This window comes from Oncorhynchus masou, chromosome 7, assembly GCF_036934945.1.
Source record: "Oncorhynchus masou masou isolate Uvic2021 chromosome 7, UVic_Omas_1.1, whole genome shotgun sequence".
NCBI classification, from domain to species: Eukaryota; Metazoa; Chordata; class Actinopteri; order Salmoniformes; family Salmonidae; genus Oncorhynchus; species Oncorhynchus masou.
Window position 1 is genome coordinate 23,011,249 of NC_088218.1, and position 20,314 is coordinate 23,031,562.

General features: G+C 41.9%; 1 protein-coding gene across 5 annotated transcripts; it reads right to left on the bottom strand.

Moving 5' to 3' along the window:
- Positions 1-442: 442 nt before the first annotated feature.
- On the bottom strand, positions 443-20,314 carry LOC135543523 (RNA-binding motif, single-stranded-interacting protein 1-like). Of its 5 annotated transcripts, none has more exons than XM_064970855.1 (13): positions 19,929-20,314; positions 12,928-13,079; positions 11,107-11,165; positions 10,728-10,819; positions 8,864-9,024; positions 8,646-8,725; positions 8,434-8,546; positions 6,879-7,019; positions 6,674-6,724; positions 3,968-4,069; positions 3,682-3,765; positions 3,443-3,518; positions 443-3,325 (listed from the first exon to the last, which is right to left on the bottom strand). In XM_064970855.1, the coding sequence occupies exons 1-12, from the start codon at positions 19,977-19,979 to the stop codon at positions 3,450-3,452; spliced, it is 1,155 nt and encodes a 384-aa protein (XP_064826927.1). In that variant the 5' UTR covers positions 19,980-20,314; the 3' UTR covers positions 443-3,325; positions 3,443-3,449. The 5 variants fall into 5 exon arrangements, with proteins under 5 accessions (XP_064826927.1, XP_064826929.1, XP_064826930.1 ...); XM_064970857.1 differs by having other exon boundaries at positions 3,682-3,762; positions 19,929-20,313; XM_064970858.1 differs by having other exon boundaries at positions 3,682-3,762; positions 8,864-9,021; positions 19,929-20,308.

The following is a 20,314-nucleotide window of genomic DNA, read 5'->3' on the forward strand; positions in this document are numbered from 1 at the left end:
TCCGCCAGGGCCGTCGCCTCCCCACTGTAGGCTGCCTGGTCGTTGTTGGTAATCAGGCGTGTTGTGTCGTCTGCAAACTCTATAATTGACGCAGTCATGGGTGAACAGGGAGTGCGGGAGGGGGATGAGCACGCACCCTTGTGGGGCACCTGTGTTGAGGATCTGCATAGTGGAGGTGTTGTTTCCTACCTTCTCCACCTGGGGACGGCCCATCAGGAAGTCCAGGTCCCAGTTGCACGGGGCGGGCTTCAGACCCAGGGCCCTGAGCTAAATGATGAGCTTGGAGGGTACTATGTAAAATTACATGGTTCTTGTCATATCCCGTTCTAACCAAAACAATAGCCACAATAGCTGTAACTGAAGGGGTTCAAGTTAAGATTTAGTAAGCAACTACATCGAAAAATGAAATGTGAGACATAAATGACTAAACAAACTCACCTCATAGGGCTGATTCATGGTGGGTTTTTATTCAAATGTTTTTATAAAGGAAAGCACAAGGATAAGATTGAAGAGAACAATCTGGTGAAACAATGGCTGTAACATACACAAAGAAACAAAAATACAAAATGAGCGTATTTTTCTTTTTCTAACTGATGATACACAGCAGCATCATCACCCGGACATGTAAAACAAACAAATCTATCTTTCTGCATAAATTACTACTATTTCATTTTATTTATCGTCATCAGCCAGTCTATATCACACAAGTGTTGGTGGAATTTGCTGTACAACTAGCCTATTGATCCAGACACAGAATTGCACTTGGTTCAGACATCGCTAGCTATGCAAGACTATAGTATGGTTGCAATTTAAACTTCCATCTTTCAGACTTCTGCAACCCCCCCCCCCCTCACCACATTAACTGCCAACACAAAGTCCCATACAGCGAAGGTGTGTGTGTGTTTCAAGGGAAGAATAGATCAAGTCTAGCCGCCTACACTACCACGTGGTGGGTTTGCATTCCTCTAATATAAAAAAAAAAAAAAATCGCCTCATTCCCCAGCCTATTGGAACATCTGTTCGACAAGCAGCACTTGGTTTTTCTTTTAAGAGACTCCAAAACTAAGGCGGAGCTAAAACCATATTCTACCTGTAATAATGTTCATATCGGAAAAACACAACAAAAACAAGATTCAGCATGATACTATACTAAACAAAACAGAATGTTTTTTTATTTGAGGACAGAGTAGTAGGAGGAAGAATTGTAAAAATTGCTATTGGCCAGCTCCTGAGCTTGGCTTTGGGTGCATTCCAAATCGCATCCTATTTCCTTTAGAGTGCAACGCTTTTGACCCATAGAGATACATAGAGGACTCTAGTGCCCAGAAGCCTATTGGCTTGGCAGCGCCATCGAGGACTTTCCCCATTTTGAAGTAGTCAACTGGGTGGGACTTCCAATGGGTTAAAGGGATACTTCAGGATTTTGGCAATGAGGCCCTTTATCTACTTCTCCAGAGTCAAATGAATTTGTGGATACCATTTTTATGTCTCTGTGTCCAGTATCATTGAAGTTAGAGGTTGTTTCGCGAGCCAATGATAACTAGTGTTAGCGCAATGACTGAAAGTCTATGGGTATCTGCTAGCATGCTAGTAGATAAAGGGCATCACTGCCAAAATCCCGAAGTATCCCTTTAAAGAAGGATCACATAATTCCATCCAGGTCACCACGAGGTATCAGCCAATGAATTATAATTGTGAGTAAATATTCCATAACTACAGGTGGCAGTATGTCACCAACCTTATCTTTATACCTGTTTAAACAACACAGATGGCAGTGGGCACCCTTTCAGTTTGTTCACCAACTCAGAAGTAGTAGAAGAAATGTACTTCAAAATGGAGATGGCTTCAATGGAGCTGCCCGTGCTCTCACAGACGCCATAATGGGATAAATACAATGATGTGATGTCTATCTAAGTCTATGTTTTGAACATAGCCCTATGTGAAAAGCCTATGGGTCAAAAGTAATGCACTACATAAGGAAAATGGTGCGATTTGGTCCGACGCTTTTGTGTTCTTCTCTGGTGAGGCGGGCTGGACCTGCAAACCCAGCCATACCAGCCCAGACAGAACTCTGAGGTAGATAAAACCAGTCACACATGAACACACATGGTCAAGATGACCATTAGAGCAAAAAATGTAATTTTCTTTAAAGACAACCACGTCAATTTAGCGTAAAGTAAAAACAGATTGTAATTTCATCATTAAAGTTGGGCATTTTCTATTAATATTACTGTGTCTGTTGAAGTAAAAAATAGCAGAGAAAAAAATCCAGCCGACCTTGACGTTACCTCACAATTTCAAGCTTGCATTTCTTTTAAATCTATTTGTGTTTCTTATTTCAATTTTAGGCTATATTGTCTTAATTAGGGAGATGAGATCAGTAGGTGTAGCATTTGATGGAGGTCAAAATCCTTGGCTGTGTGTGAAATATGACAAAACAAGACACCTACACTGTCAAAGTCTAAAGAGACCTTATAATGGACTGACAGGAGTTATAATTAAGAGTGGCTGTTCTTTTTAATGTAGCCTGGTTAGACCAGACTGAATACTGTGATCACCATGAAGTGAAACAGTGAAACGTTAGGGAATCAGTTCGGATTCTGCCAGGCTATGAAAAATGACTGTTGTGATGTTAGCGGAAGGCACATTATCCAACCCATCATCTATTTGGCAAAACATTTGCTTCTTTAGCTTCTCTATCAGTTCTCTATTCATAGATTGATTGACAGCTGCCAAACGGCCAATTCTACATATTTAATCTGATACAGAAAATCATGTCAGACATTAACCCTAGAAGCCTAATTGAATGATAATATCTTATAAAGACCAAAAATAAAAACCAGTAACACCTCACCAAATGAACACTTTTTGCAAGCAACATTTTTTTCATCATATATCTTGGCTCATAAACTACCTATAAAACCCATTGGAAATCTCTTTTTCCTTAAGTCAACAGATTCCACAAAAAAAAGAATCAATCTCATGCATCTTTTAACATCACGCTGTAGGCTACTTGTCCCATTGCATCCACTTGGAGAATCCGTGGTAAAAAATACACGTCTTTTCGTTTATCAAAATAAAACATTTCTTCCTGTTTTGAAGGGGGGGGGATAATTGTTGGTTTTGTCCATTTTTACACCTCTGTAAAGGTCTTCCTTTTACACACCATAGTATCATTGCTGTTGGTTCCATCATACACAGTTGTTTGGTTGAAGCTGTGCAAAAGAGTTCTTACTGAAGTCTGGTCTGGTCCAATCAGGAGAGGCTGTGACTGTGACATCATGAGTCAGCGCCCACAGCATCCATTACTGCTCACAGAAGTCACCTGACAATACACAACACAATCAGGATCGGGATCACTACTCCTACTATGAGCAGTGCTACAGTACAATTAAAACTGTCACTTCCATCTCATATAGGGACTCATAAAGGAAGCACATACCTTATCGTTACTTGCTCTGTTGACTGTAGGGAGACGAATTATTGGACGAATCCACTTGTTGCTGTGAACCATTTTCCTGAAGAGGGAAAAACTGTGTAACTTCACATCTTAATATCTGGTATTAGCACCATCAAGTAAGTAATGGTATGGGATGTCAAAATTGATGTAAAATGGCTGTACTCATGATGAGACATGGATGAATGAGAGGAGATCAACACAATGAGATGGCAAGGACGAACCTCGGAACCTACGGCTGTCTGCTGCATGTGGGCGTACTGAGGAATATAGGCTGCCTGGACTGCAGCGTTGGCTGAAATATACTGCTGTCACAAGAAAAACAACAATATATTAGATTAGCTCAAATCGGGATTTAAGGGATACTGTACACCTCGGAAGGTAGCCAACTCATTTTCACCCAATCTTAAATCAATATTCCTTAGCCTCTGTGCACTTTAGATCTGAGTTTGCATCAGGTAAAATGAGACTAACTAAATTGCACCTCCCACTTCCCAGAATCCCCCTCACCGCTCCACTGCTGCCCAATGAGAGATGGCCCATCTGCTGTGTCATGACGGCGGTGGGCTGCATTGTCATGGTGTGGTCCACAGAGGGCGACATTACAGCCTGCTGTAGCAGAGAGAGAGAAAGAGAATGAGAGAGAGAGAGGGGGAGAGAGAGAGAGAGAGAGAGAGAGAAATATTATAATTCTAGAATCAATACAAGGTCATCCTCATACTCAAATCCATTGAGGATCAATGGAAGGTCTGCAGGCAAAAATATCTGTCTTTAAAATTATTGGAATTTGTGGTTAGGTTTAACTGTAATAACTAATTCATAACACTGCTTCGGTACAGAGCTGAACAGGGACTGGTTACACTTAATTACATTAACAAGTCTAACAAATGTTGGTTATTTAAAAAATATATATTTAAACAACTAATTGACTGACATTGGTTAAATTATTTTAATTCCATTTTGTTCATTTATTTTTGGTGACTTTGATGTGCAGATTTTCTGTAGAGATAAATCAGATCAAGCCTGAATTGTGCGATATAGTAGGGAGTTGTAGTTTCAAACAGGCCAATATTCTACATAGTTTAGCGAGGGAAAAATGGTAATTAACTACAATGACCATAATCCATTGTGTGCCCGGTTTAAACTTGTCCGATCTGTGCGGGGCAGACATGGAGACAGAGAACAGAGAATGAGAGGGATAGAACGGAGTTGCTTTGTGAGCTTGAAAATGCAGGATCTAAGTGTTTGATAGTTGGTTTTCAGCAGTCATAATAGTATGCCTTATTTAATTTGAAGAACTACTAAAATAGTGATTTTGTCAGACAGCAGTGGCAGCAGCTTTATAGAGATGAGATAATGACTTGGATTAAAATAATAAAGTCATCAAATAAAATATTTGATTAAACTATATTAATGTGAATAAATGATGGTTAATAAGTGATAAGCAGTAATGGTCAGTCACTACCATCAATAATAGTTTTATTCTGTGTTGTTACAGCATTCAACCCACATACTGCATAGTCCATTTAATGTAAAAATAAATAAAAAATAAATAAAAATAAAACCGTGATTATTTTGTAATAATCTAACAGAAACTGAAACAATCTCACAAAGCACTAACAGCTCAGCACTAACCAAGTGTAACTTGTGACTTCAAGTTAGTTAGATTAATCAGACAAGCTCAGCACCCCCCAAAAATACATATTTTTTAGGCCTCAAGGCCTAAGCCAAAAGGCCTTGAGGGAATGTACCATTTCCTTGTCAAAATGGGGGGGGAAACAGACACAGACACTTGTTCTACTTGAAACCATCTGCTGAGAGGATGAAAATTGTTCAGTCATAAGACCGTATCTGCCGCAGGCATTTCCTGTTGGCTCCATACAGCAGTGGGAGCAGAGAACTAGAGGCCAGAGAGGCACAGATGTATCTCGGTCCCAAATTACACCCTTTTCCCTCAAACTCAACTCTGGACCATTTTTCATTGTTCAACCTCTAATCAGGGACTGATCTAGACCTGGGAGACCAGGTGGGTACAATTCATTATTAGGCAGAACATAAAACCAGCAGGCTCTTGACCTAGTAGGGTAAGAGTTGAATACCCCTGCCCTGTTCCCTACATAGTGCACAACTTTTGACCAGAGCCTCAGAGTCAGTTAGCTACAGGAAAAGAGAGCTCTCTGCTTTTGTCTCAGGCTCTGGTCAAAAATAGTGCACTATATAGGGAATAGGGTGCAAATTCAGACACAACCTTAATCCAGCGTGTCACATCCAGATGATAAAAGGAAAAGAGCTCAAGAGCTTAAACTCACCAGGGGAGGTTCCCCTTTAAATCATAATCAAAACAATTGATTTGTTCCGCACTCACTGAAATATGAGGGAATGTTCCGGTTCCCAGAACTGGGCTCGGCTCTGTTTTGTTCTGTTCTGTTCTCTTCCCACACAGATTTTGGGGGTGTTTATTCTGCAGCATCAGCAGAACTCGCTGATTAAAGTAACACATTCTGTTTTTGAATCAGGGTATTTTTAACTGAGGTAACATATCATATGTCAGCACCTCAACATATACTATCAGTGGAATAAGATATATACAGGGGCGAAACTGACTTTTAACAAGGCACACCTGTTAATTGAAATGCATTTCAGGTGACTACCTCATGAAGCTGGTTGAGAGAATGCCAAGAGTGTGCAAAGCTGTCATCAAGGCAAAGGGTGGCTATTTGAAGAATCTCAAATATAAAATATATTTTGATTTGTTTAACACTTTTTGCGTTACTATATGATTCCATATGTGTTATTTCATAGTTTTGATGTGTTCACTATTATTCTAGAATGTAGAAAATAGTAAACATAAAGAAAAACCCTTGAATGAGTATGTGTTCTAAAACTTTTGACCGGTAGTGTATATGTCCCCCCCACTTCTAAAACCAAAGTTGCGCCCCTGGATATTTATTTGACCATTTCCTTCACTATGTTTTTGTATATGGGAAGTAGCCGACTAACTGTATTACTAGTCGTATGTATGAGACAAGCATGGCATACATCGTCCAATCAAATGTTTACTTGCAGTATGTCTGTAGTGTCTACATGTATAGCTCTATGAATTGAGTAAGAATGAGTTTCTACCACTGTGTTTTTGTACAACAAAAATGAAGCCTGACACATATTTTCTAGCACTGTGTGTGTGGAGTAAGAAAGACATCATTTCATTTCTCTTACTGGGTGTTGCATGATGTAAGGCTGGTGGGCCATCCAGGAAGGATTCTGAACCTGGAGCATGAAAGGGCAGGGTTAACCTCATGCCACATTCTTCAGATTTACATAACATTTACATTTGAGTCATTCAGCAGGCGCTCTCATCCAAAGCTACTATCATCTTTTGATCATTTATATTGAATTAACTCCAGGATAATGATGTGCCTACCTGGTAGGAGGTGACAGGAGACATGTAGGGAGACATGGCTTGCTGAGCCATCATTCTATTGGCCGTTAGGGTGTAGGGAGAGGCATAATAGCCGTTCTGCATAGCAGCTGAGGTGGGGTCGTAGGTGAGAGTCATCCCGCCCTGGTTAGGACAAAACAGAACCTTCACACAAAGCCAGATCCCTATCATTTACCCGCCACATTAGCATCCCAATACCAACCATTAAATCAATACCATGATCTGTAATGGCTATGCACTAATGCAGTGGTTCCTAAACTGTGGGGCACCGGTAGAATTGTGAGACAGCAGGGGGGCACCGGTAGAATTGTGTAGAACTGCAGGACATAAGCTTTAAACCTGCAAAATTCAGTCCGCCAACAAGAGGTGGAGAAAAATGCCCAATAGTCATATTTGAGTAAAAGTAAAGATACCTTCATAGAACATGACTCAAGTAAAAGTAAAAGTCACCCAGTAAAATACTACTTGAGTAAAAGTCCAAAAGTATTTGGTTTTAAATATACTAGTATCAATAGTAAATGTAATTGCTCAAATATACTTAAGTACAAAAGTAAAAGTAAAAGTATAAATCATTTCAAATTCCTTATATAAGCAAACCAGGCAGCATCCGTTCATAGTTTTTGGATAGCTAGGGGCACACTCCAACACTCCAGCTAGGGGCACACTCCAACACTCCAGCTAGGGGCACACTCCAACACTCCAGCTAGGGGCACACTCCAACACTCCAGCTAGGGGCACACTCCAACACTCCAGCTAGGGGCACAACACTCCAGCTAGGGGCACACTCCACACTCCAACACTCCAGCTAGGGGCACACTCCAACACTCCAGCTAGGGGCACACTCCAACACTCCAGCTAGGGGCACACTCTAACACTCCAGCTAGGGGCACACTCCAACACTCCAGCTAGGGGCACACTCCAACACTCAAACGAAGCATGTGTGTTTATTGAGTCTGCCAGATCAGAGGCAGTAGGGATGACCAGGGATGTTCTCTTGATACGTGCGCAAATTTGACCATTTTACTGTCATGCTCAGCATTCAAAATGTAACAAGGATTTTGGGTGTCAGGGAAAATGTATGGAGAAATAAGTACATTATTTTCTTTAGGAAAGTAGTGAAGTAAAAGTAAAAGTAGTCCAAAATAATAATAGTAAACTACAGATACCCAAAAAAACTACTTAAGTAGCACTTTAAAGTAATTTTACTTAAGTACTTTACACCACTCGTCATGAACAGTTCTTGTGCCCATAGAAATAGACAAGGTGCGTGTGCTCAACTGCCATGGGGGGGAGGGGGGGGGGGGGATGTTGGAAGGGGGACCCGAGTGAAAAAGTTAATAAACCCCTGCTATAATGAACTGGTCTCTCAGGATAGGATTAACACTGGGCCCTGGGCAAGTTAGTCAACACTAGAAATGAGGTCATTGCATTTATTCTTAAAATGGCCTTTATTAGTCTGGCAGGGAGAGAAAACTTGCAGTTGTGGGTCCACCCACAGAGACATCCAGACAGATGAGACGGACAGAGAGGCACTTACAAGTCTGAGCTCTCCCTCTCGGGGCCAAGTGCGACCGCTGGGGATGTATGGACTGTGGCTGTGCCTCTTCCTCTGACCATCGGCAAACTTACACAGCAGGGGCTCAGAGGGAGCTGGAGAGAAAAAAACACATCATCCTCACCATTAGTGAAACCAAAAAGTGAGCATCGCAGCCCAAAACATGAAAGAGAATAAGAGAAAATAGACCTTACCCATAGTTCCAGGCGCCGTCTTGATAAACTTCCCATTGAAGTGGGCTATGGCTGAGTTACACATCTCTTTGGACTCCATCCTGAGAATAGTAGACATAAGTCACACATGAATCAATGGGACCTAAATGAGAAAAAGTAGCAGGATTTGAACCCACAACCCTTCGAGTTACCAACTTGGCCCTCCGTCAAACTGTTACGGAGCATTGAGATGTTCCCACCTGGCGAAGCCGACCCCTCTGCTGGCCCCGCTGTAGTCTCTGAGGACGCGGGTGGAGATGACCTGTCCAAAAGGCCTCAGCAACCCCTCCAGCTCCTGCTCGTCTACAGACACAGGCAGGTTGGAGATGTACAGGTTGGTGGGGTCCTGCTCCTGTTGCTGCTTAGAGAGAGGGACAGAGAAATGAATAGAGGGGTATTAGGATAATTTTCCTCCAAAGAATCTATGGTAATTTGGACGGCAACACCAACTTAAACCACAATAGCACTAGAGGACAATTACATGAACATTTCACTCGGATTAAAATTATGCCTTGACACGATTTGAGTCTGTGATGATATCCAAGCCAGGATATCCAAGCCATAACAACAACAAAAAACACAACTGAACATGAGTTAGCTAGGGTTGTGTGTTGCCTTAGTGACGGTCACGTCCAGGTCATGTGGGGCCTTCAGTCAACAACTCTGTAAATGCGTTATCAAGGACTCCCATCTTTACCATTACGAACTCAACAGCTAAGCAGTACAGTTACGCAGCTACCATACAGGCACACTGTGTTTTGCTGGCCTCGGCAGAAATACAGGAGCTAGCTAGACACAGGTCCCTGAGAGAGAGAGAGCGAGAGAGAGATAGCAGAAATGTGCTGACAGAGAGAAATGTATTTGGTAAAGTGAAACCGGTGAAACTGGGAGAGGGAGGAGAGCAGTGGTGTTAAAGTACTTATATAAAAAATACATTCCTTAAGAAAATATTGTACTTTTTACTCCATACATTTTCCTTGACACCCAAAAGTACATTTTGAATGCTTAGCAGGAAATGGTCAAATTCACACACTTATCAACAAAACATCCCTGGTCATCCTTTCTGCCTCTGAACCTGGTGGACTCACTAAACACACATGCTTTGTTTGTAAATTATGTCTGAATGTTGGAGTGTGCCCCTGACTATCCGTAAATTTAAAAAACCAAGAAAATGGTGCTGTCTGGTTTGCTTAATATAAGGAATTTGAAATGATTTATACTTGTGCTTTTACTTTTGATACTTACGTATATTTTAAACCAAATACGTTTATACTTTTACTCAAGTAGAATTTTACCGGGTGACATTCACTTTTACTTCAGTCATTTTCTATTAAGGTATCTTTTTTACTCAAGTATGACAATTGGGTACTTTTTCCACCACTGGAGAAGAGGAGTTGTTCAAATCATAGGTCGAGGCTGAAAAAAAGACCACCCTATTTCACCAAAGAAGTATTCAAACTAATAAGCATAACATCAGTAACTGGACATGGAACGTTAGCATAACATGCTAACTCATAACACAGCATAAAATGCTACCTGGGAGTATCCTAACCAGAGCACATTAATTAGTGGTTGCTGAGCTACGAGACAGTCATAATATTTGCATAGCAGCAGAAAGCTGCCCGTCCTGTTCTGTGCGTGCGGACCGACTGTTTTTTGGCAGCGAGTGGGAGAGGGAAGGGAGGACATCTGGCTTCATTTGAGAACGTGAATGGGGTCACCGCCTGAACAGCTAGCCAGTCAGCTGGGGTCATGTGACTAACTCTGCTGCTCTGCTTTACACACACACACACAAACATATGCACACACACACACACACACACACACACACACACACACACAGTTAAATGCACACACACACAGTCTACTGCTGCAAATAATCTGTCGTTGTAATTTACAAAACAGAGACGTGGAATGGAACATTAGCATAACATGCTAACTCATAACACAGCACAACATGCTAACCAGGAGTATCCTAACCAGAGCACATGACTTAGTAGTTGCTGTGCTACGAGACAGACAGTCTGTTGTTCTTCTAACAGAAGAACACAGAGTTCCTCTCACCTTAGCCATCTGGGCTTGTATCCCACTGGTCTTTAGGGCATGGACCGTCTTCTGGGCTGCTGCAGGGCTGTCAAAGTCCACAAACCCATACCCTGGAGGAAGAGTAGGAGCACAGAAACAACCGTCATATACAGTAGTACAACTTGACATTCATTTGCTTTACATTACATTGCAAATGCATTTGCTGAGTAGCATACCAAATCAAATCAAATCAAATTTATTTATATAGCCCTTCGTACATCAGCTGATATCTCAAAGTGCTGTACAGAAACCCAGCCTAAAACCCCAGTGTGTAATACTATCTGACAACCGTAAAATGTATCAGTTGTTTCGGTAAATTGGAGAAAAGGAGATCAATATCAGAATACATGATACTGACCTTTACATTTGTTAGTTGTTTTATCGAGGATTGCCTTTGCCGACACGATCTTGCCGTATCTATGAACACAAGAAGAATCAAATGTTAAGAACAGGATGTTGCTCTCTTATCCTTTAATTGCATTGATTATCACTACAATATGCATACACTATTGTTTTAAAGGTCAAACTATATTTCAATCTACCCGATCCTCTTTATTTGGTACAGTATGTGTTATGAAGGCTCAGTGGTTAAAGCTGGTTGAAATGATCAATCAGTTAACAAACCAGATATGGTTGTAGTTACGTCATTTCAACCACTTGCTGGGGGGGTTTCATTTTAGCTTCAAATATATGAATTTGTTTAAAAAAATACAGTATGCCCTACATCACAGACAGAGTGTCGCTCTACTGCTAAACTTCTACAACAAGGGCCGGGAGTCAGAACGCTAGGCTTGCACAAGAATGCATATGACATCATCGCTGAGAAAAAGGCAGCCATGTAAGCCGGGTGAGGCAACCGGGTTGTGAGGCTTGGAGGGAACATATTGAGCCTTAATGACCACACAGCACACCATGTTATTTCAGTGGACTCATTTAAGAGAATCAATTCATTATTGTATCTTTAACCACATTGTGTCTTTAACCGAATGAAACCCTCGTACTAACGGGCATACTAAAAAGCACTTCTGCCGAGTCACTGAACGACGTCAATACTTACAACAGGCTAAAGACAAGAGGTTAATGCAATCCATGCGAACACACACTGCAGCATTTACACAGTGGCATACAAATGTATGTATGAAACTCTGAAAGCTTTGGGCACTGTAAAAATAACAAATTGACTCCCCACACAGGGACTTAGCTACAAACATCCAGAATATGTCAAATATGTGTGGTGGGATGTAGGTATATAAAGAGATAACAAACATTGCTACAACAGCCGACATTATGTCAAAGAGCAGCCTAACGCTCGACCAAAGAGATAACGATGGATGCCTAGCATAGCCTAAGTATTTGTTCATGTCAACGCGCCCGTGTTACCGTACTTGAAAAACAGCCTGCGTCATAAACTGCGCTCAAACTCAGACAGAAATAGCCGAGTTGAAATGATGCCAAGCCGTTTTGCGGAACTGGTATTTTAAGGACGTGCATCGTGCTTTGGTTGAACTAAACGCTTGGCTAACATTAGGCCTGGTTGCAATGAAAGGCTCTTTCATTTCTGCTTGGTGCCCGGCGAGCAGGCCACCACCGTTGGGAGCAAAACACAAGCAAACAACACAGCAACAGCGGCTGTTGCCCCTGGTAACATGGTTGAATGCTTCGCTCCATATGCTTGTGGTCCAGAGGCCAGAGTTGCATAGAGACAAACCCAACAAAACATGACAATTGCTGCATTCACCAATCCCAATACTGTAGAAAACAGTCACATTCCCTAATCTCTCGTCTCTACAGATACAGTATCGGTATCATGTATCATAGTTCCCATGGTTTAGTTGGTTGGATGGATGCTAGCTAGTGGCCTCTATGCTTGGTTCATGCATGGTCCACACGAATATGCTATTGGCATATATAGTTGGAACAACCTGTTCTAATTCATCATATAATAATGTGTGTAAGTCAGGCAGTGCTTGTGTGTGTGTGTGTGTGTGTGTGTGTGTGTGTGTGTGTGTGTGTGTGTGTGTGTGTGTGTGTGTGTGTGTGTGTGTGTGTGTGTGTGTGTGTGTGTGTGTGTGTGTGTGTGTGTGTGTGTGTGTGTGTGTGTGTGTGTGTGTGTGTGTGTGCGCGTGCACATGCGTGTGTGTGTGTGTGTGTGTGTGTGTGTGTGCTGAGCAGTACTCACGGCTGGCAGAGCTTGACCAGGTCCAGGTCAGTGGTTGCTGGAGGCAGGCCGCGGATGTACAGGTTCGTTTTGCTGAGCTGGTCCCATCCTGTGGTGCTGCTGTTGCTGCTGGTGCTCACCGTGCTGGGGCTGGCTGGAGCCATGGGGTACGACTGCAAGGAAGAGACACGGTCAGGTACACAGTAAACACACGGCCATTCCGTTGCCCTCCGTTAACAGCGGTGTTTGTGTCTCAACCAGGAAAGAAATGGAAATCCCTGGAAAGACTAGAGACGAGTTTAAACTCAGAAAGATTTGAAGTTGGTATTGGTATGGTATTTACACAGGAGAGAGACAAGAGAGGACATCGGGTACACACAATGCCACTGACTTAACACACACACCGGTAAGCAGGCAAATATACACACATATATGCACGCAGACAAAGACACACCCACACACAGACACACACACCGTCACGTGCACAGACACACAGACACACACACTCCTCACGTACACAGACACACAAACACACACAGAGACAAACTGGTGTCCCTTGCCTACGGATATATGAAACATGGCCTCCTGTGGCCTTTGTGCCACACCCTGAAAATACATCTGGGAATCTAGGAAATCCCCCCCCCCCCCCTCCCCAACAGCACACAACAGCCTCAGCAGATTCCTGAACACACAACAGTCTACAGTCAAGTCAACTCCTGGCAGGAAACGTACACAGTATCATGATGTTTTTCATGCTTTTACTCAAGGTGAGACGCAGGTAGCTGATAAGACCCACGGCACTGAGCACAGACTGTCAACAAGGCTCAGCTATATACCTAGCTTCTGCTTCCTGACACGCAAGGCAAAACAGTGCCCCCCACCCCCAAGCTAGTCTATAGCTAAACTGAATCAACCGAAGCTTGTGACATGACAGGCTCACGTGCCATTCTTAGCTGGTGACGTGACACCGAGAATCTATTTCACATAGACCACAAACACATCATGATGTGTTTTTATCCAGTACAGTCTATGCCATCTTATCGGGTCATTTCCCACCTGGTTTTGAACATCCAAACCATGATGACATTCTAATGTGTATTGTGATATAATGTGTGAGTGAAGCAGGGAGATAGCAAGGTTGTATGTGTGTGCACTCGTGGCCCTAATCAACTGACTTACCACTGTGAGTTACACACAGTCACATACTAGGTCAATGCATATCATTGTAGCTATAAAAGTAACTCCAGGGCATCAGTGGTGGAAGAAAAGTACCCAATAGTCATAAGTGAGTAAAACTAAAGATACCTTCATAGAAAATGACTCAAGGAAAAGTGAAAGTCACCCAGTAAAATACTACTTGGGTAAAAGTCTAGATGTATTTGGTTTTAAATATACTTGTGTATCAAAAAGTAAACGGAATTGCTAAAGTACACTTAAGTGTCAAAAGTAAATCATTTCAAATTCCTTATATTAAGCAAACCAGAAAGGCCAATTTTCTTGTTTTAAAAATGTACAGATAGATACAAATGAAGCATGTGTGTTTAGTGAGTCCGCCAGATCAGAGGCAGTAGGGATGACCAGGGATGTTCTCTTGATAAGTGTGTGAATGGACCATTTTCCTGTCCTGCTAAGCATTCGAAATGTAATGACTACTTTTGGGTGTCAGGGAAAATGTATGGAGTAATAAGTACATTATTTTCTTTAGGAAAGTAGTGAAGTAAAAGTAGTCAAAAATATGACTAGTAAAGTACAGATATAGCAAAAAACTACTTAAGTAGTACTTAAACGTATTTTTACTTAAGTACTTTACACCACTGGAGAGCATATAGTAGTTGACAGCACCCTGCTACAACTGACCGTAGTGGTGAGAATGTGTAGTCTGTTGAGCATCAGCTATTCATCTGTGAAGAGCACACTTCTCCAGCGGGCCAGTGGCCATCGGTTACGACGCTAAACTGCATTTAGGTCAAGACCCTGGTGAGGACGATGAGCATGCAGATGAGCTTCATCAGCTGCCTGGGTGGCTGGTCTCAGTCAATCCCGTAGGTGAAGAAGTTGGATATGGAGGCCCTGGGCTGGCGTGGTTACACGTGGTCTGCGGTTATGAGGCCGGTTGGACGTACTGCCAAATTCTCGAAAACGACGTTGGAGGCGACATATAGTAGAGAAATTAACATTCAATTCTCTGGCAACAACTCTGGTGGACATTCTTACAGTCAGCATGACAACTGCACACTCCCTCAGAACTTGAGCCATTTTTAACATGTTGTTGTGTGATGAAATTGCACATTTTAGAGTGGCCTTTTATTGTCCCCAGCACAAGGTGCACAAGGTGTAATGATCATGCTGTTTAATTAGCTTCTTGATATGCCACACCTGTCAGATCGATGGATTATCTTTGCAAAGGAGAAATGCTCACTAGCGGTGATGTAAACACATTTGTGCACAACATTTTTGAGAAATTTGATTTGTGTGCGTATGGAAAATTTCTGGGATCATTTATTTCAGCTCATTATATTTTTTGTTCCGTGTTATATACACACACAGTGCTGTGAAAAAGTATGTGCCCCCTTTCTGATTTTCTCTATTTTTGTATATTTTTTTATACTAAATGTTATCAGATCTTCAATCAAAACCTAATATTAGATAAAGGGAACCTGATTTTACAAATAATTAAATATATATATTTATTTAATTTATTTAATTAACAAAGTTGCAGTATGCAACACCCAATAATTCCCCTGTGTGAAAAAGTAATTGCCCCTTACACTCAATAACTGGTTGTGCCACCTTTAGATGCAATGACTGCAACCAGATACTTCCTATAGTTGTCGATCTGTCTCTCACATCGCTGTGGAGGAATTTTGGCCCACTCTTGCATGCGGAACTGCTTTAACTCAAGGATATGTGGATTTTCAAGCATGAACTGCTCATTTCAAGTCCTGCTAGAACATCTCAATTTGGGATAAGGTTTGGACTTTGACTAGGCCATTCCAAAACTTCAAATGTGTTGCTTTTTAACCATTTTCATATAGACTTGATTGTGTGTTTTGGATCATTGTCTTGCTGCATGACCCACCTTCAGTTTCAGCTCACAGACAGATGGCCTGACATTCTCCTGTAGAATTCTCTGATACAGAGCAGAAATCATGGTTCCTTCTATTAAGGCAAGTTGTCCAGGTCCTGAGGCAGCAAAGCATCTTCAAACTATCACACGACAACCACCATGCTTAGTGTTCTTAGTGTGGAATGCAGTGTTTGGTTTTCACCAGAGATAATTGGACCCATCTCATCCAAAGTTGATTCAAGTTTGCCAAAAAGCACCTGGATGCAAAAAAAAGCACTCATCAAGACTCTCGGAAGAATGTCCTATGGACAGATTATTTAAAAGTCTAACTTTTTTTTAGATGACATGGGTCCCATTATGCCTGGTGAAAAGACATTCAGCACTACTGTTCTTTCTAGAATTTTCTAGCATGAAGTTTTTCCATTTCACCAAGCTCCAGAATGTCGGCAGTGAAATATAATGAGATGAATAGGGGTAGGAGTTTTTCCTAGTCACATGGTCAGGAACAAACCGTCACCCTGGTTCTACCCTAGGGTTAAGTGCCTTGCTTAAGGGAACAATAACAGACTTGTCACACTTTCAGGTCAGGGATTCAAACTAGCAACCTTTTGGTTACTAGCCCAATGCTCTAACCGCTAGCCTACCTGCCACTAGGTTATTTCCCTGGTGACATTCTTGCGTGGGGTGCTGTCTATACTCCTTCCATCACGGTTCCTTCCTAGTACTACAGTCTGGTCTGGTGTGTCAGTGGTAACCTACCACACATTCTCTGAGGCAAACCAGAGCCCTCCTCTGCAAGACATTTCCTTCCTCTTACTCATTAAAATAGCTCCAACCCCGCAGAAGCCACTCCAGGAAAATCTAGAATGGCATGCGGCAGACCAATTCATCTGTGGATTAAGAAAAAACATGTTCTGCCTTCCACCATTTGAAAACATATTTACCAAAACAAAATGGTGAGCTAAATTACATTAAGATGGCCACCACATTGAATTAGGGCTGGGACTTACTTATATCGTTTAGGATGGCGATATCCTAAGCCTACTCACAGAATGCACACATAATCACTTCCATCTTGTGGACTAGAATCTTTGACGAAGCGAAGAATGAAGAGCCTTTGCATAACTAATTCAGATAAACAACAGATGATTATGCCTATGGATATCTTTACGGGTGGAGATATACTAAGCCTACCGACAGAATCGACACACAATCACCTCCATCTTGTGGACTAGATGGTTGAATCAGCAGCCCGGTCTCATAGACTAGACGTAACATAGTACATCACTGGGGCTAAGCTTCCTGCCATCCAGGACCTATATACTAGACGGTGTCAGAGGAAGACCCCAAAAATGGTCAAAGACTCCAGTCAACCCATAGGTCATAATGTTCTCTCTGCTACCGCACGGCAAGTGGTACCAAAGTGCAAAGTCTACATCCAAAAGGCTCCTTGAGAGCTTCTACCCCCAAGACATACTGTAAGACTGCCGAACAATTCATCAAATGGCCACCTGGACTATTCACATTGACCCCCCCCCCCCCCCCCTTTGTTTCTACGCTGCTGCTACTCGCTGTTTATCATCTATGCATAGTGACTTTACCCCTACCTACATGTACAAATGACCTGGACTAACCTGCACCCCCACACATTGACTGCGTGGCCTATACCTCCTGCATATAGCCTCATTATTGTTATTTTATTTTTTACTTTAGTTTATTTAGTACATATTTTCTTAACTATATTTCTTGAACTGCATTGTTGGTTAAGGGCTTGTAAGTAAGCATTTCACGGTAAGGTCTACACCTGTTGTATTCGGCGCATGTGACAAATAAAATGTGATTTGATTTAGTAAACGTAAATCGGGAGCACTGAAATTAGTATAGGTTAAGTTTGGTATGGTTACATAAGACAGAAGGTTACTTAAAGTGGCAATATGTCACTTTTTGGGCAACACAACCAAATTCACCTAGAAATGTGAGTTATAGAGCTATCATTCTACTTGAACGCAAGTCTAAGAAGCAGTAGATCTGTTTTCTATGCTTCCCGTTCTTAAGTTTTGTTTTTGCGTCTTTTACTTTTGGTTTTGTACACCAGCTTCAAACAGCTGAAACAACAATATATTTGCTTATGGAAAATATATCACAGCGGTTTAGATGGTACAATGATTCTCTACACTATACTAGTTTATTTGGCCACAAACTGAAATTAGGCTAACTATTAGATTTTTAGCAATCAGGAAATGGCACAACAATTTCTGCATCGGGCGTATAACGTGTACGTCCAGCATCCCAAAGGTTGCGTGTTTGAATTTCATCACGGACAACTTTTGCATTGTAGCTAATTAGAAACTTTGCAACTACTTACACATTTTTTGCTACTTTGCAACTAGTTAGGGTGTTAGCTAACCATAACTCTTTAACCTAACTCCTAACCTTAACCCTAACTCCTAGCCTCGCTAATATTAGCCACCTAGCTAACGTTAGCCACAACAAGTTGGAATTCATAACATAGCATAGGTTTTGGAAATTCTGAACATATCATACGAAATGGATGACGGACATCCGCAAATGAATTACATACCATACGAAACGTAACATATCATACTAATTGGGGTGTCCCGGAGTTACATGTTACCTCTTCCCCTGAGTCCAGGTTGGAATCAGTGGTGAACTACAGTGTGGAGTGGTAAAGAAGGACTGAAGTACCAACTCATTTAGATGACTACCTGATTATTAGGCCAATTGGAATCATTCAGGGCGGATATAGCTACAAATCGCAATCACCTCCATCTTGTGGACTAGATGGCTGAATCAGTGGTGAACTACAGAGTAGTGGTACAGAACCACTGCATAGGTAGCTACACCTGAAAAGGCTCATTTTAGATGCATGAACACCCATGTTCACTCCAGCACACTGACCCACATTAGGCAGAAGCTGAGCACGCCGCTCACTAGAAGGCCTACTGGGCCGAACCAAAACACAGGTGAGCAGGGCCTACTGTATCAGTACTCGGTCTATACAGAGCATGTCTATTCTAACAATACCAACAAGGAATCTAAGCTGTAGTAGGCCTGCAGTGCCTTCTGTAGCTATGCATCATCATAACTATTCTATTCTATATTACTATGTTCTATTCTATTGCTATTCTATTCAAACCTACAAGGAATCGAACAAATGGGACATATGAACTTCAATTTAAATGCCATACATTTGTGTGTGACCTGCGTGGCCTATTTTCATTAAAAACATGCTGAAGAAATCATGGATTTCTCCTTCAAGACTTGGGGAGGTAGAGATAGAATAACGTAGGCCTACATTTGAAAAGCCGGGGGAATAAAACGGTGTATGTTCAGAGTATAGGTGATTCTTCTTGTGAACATTATAGCAATGTTATTATAGCAGTAGGCCTAACAAATGTTCAGCATCTAAACCTGGGTTACCTGGACCATGCGGAGGGTCTCTCTCTCTCTCCCTCTGTCCTCCAGTAAATTAATGCGTAATTATATCATACATCATATAGGCCTGTTCCTTCATCAGTTACCTTCTGAATGAGCAATTCGATGCGTATCTGAATGTTAAAAAAAATGTTATCCTATTTAGGGAATTAATCTATTTGTTATAAGCCATTAGGGCCTAATAGAATAAAAGCTGCTAGATAGGCTATTCTGTAATGCTAATTCAAGGACAAAGCCGATAATATAAAATGGACACTAATGCACAGAACAGACTTGACCAAAATGTAGTGTAGCGAGCTACGGACAGACACACTACATCACTTTGCAACCTGACTCTCGGTGAGCGGTGTTATAACACTATAATAACGACTGTCGCTTCTCGTGACTGTGTTAACTGAGGTGATAAGACAGCTGGGCCGTACGCACATTCGAATTGGATGCGTTCAAGGGACTTATGGCACCGTTTTGAACCATCCCAGCCAGGGCTTTTTTGGCCTACCTGCTTCCGATATGTGCTCTTCAACGGGTTGGCAGTGTTTGCAAAGATCATCCTGGATAGCCTATTCCAGTTATTCCGAGATAAAAAGCTTGTTTCCCCACAAAAATTCAGCTACATGCAGACCCGTTTATTAAAAGCCAATGGGTTTATATGGAAAAAATCCGCATATCGACCGGGTTTGAAATAAACTCCGTTTTCGATCCTGATTCAAATGTCCTTGTCGCGTTGTCACATCCGTAGGCTACCTAACATAGGCTACACTGCGTAGGTTATATGGTTTAATCCCACCAAAGTGTCGTCCAACCCAGGCATCAAAACTCAGTTCAGTTCATTGATCTACGACGTCCTGCTGACCACTCCTGAGTCCCACCTACTACAGACCAAAC

Excerpts from the sequence above, each read along its gene's own strand:
- LOC135543523 (XM_064970855.1), bottom strand. The coding sequence starts at position 19,979 with ATGATCTTTGCAAACACTGCCAACCCGTTGAAGAGCACATATCGGAAG. Across the intron at positions 10,820-11,106 it reads AACAACTAACAAATGTAAAG|GGTATGGGTTTGTGGACTTT; the intron begins GTCAGTATCATG and ends CTCTTCCTCCAG. Across the intron at positions 7,020-8,433 it reads GAGAGGGAGAGCTCAGACTT|GGCGGGATGACTCTCACCTA; the intron begins GTAAGTGCCTCT and ends TGTCCTAACCAG.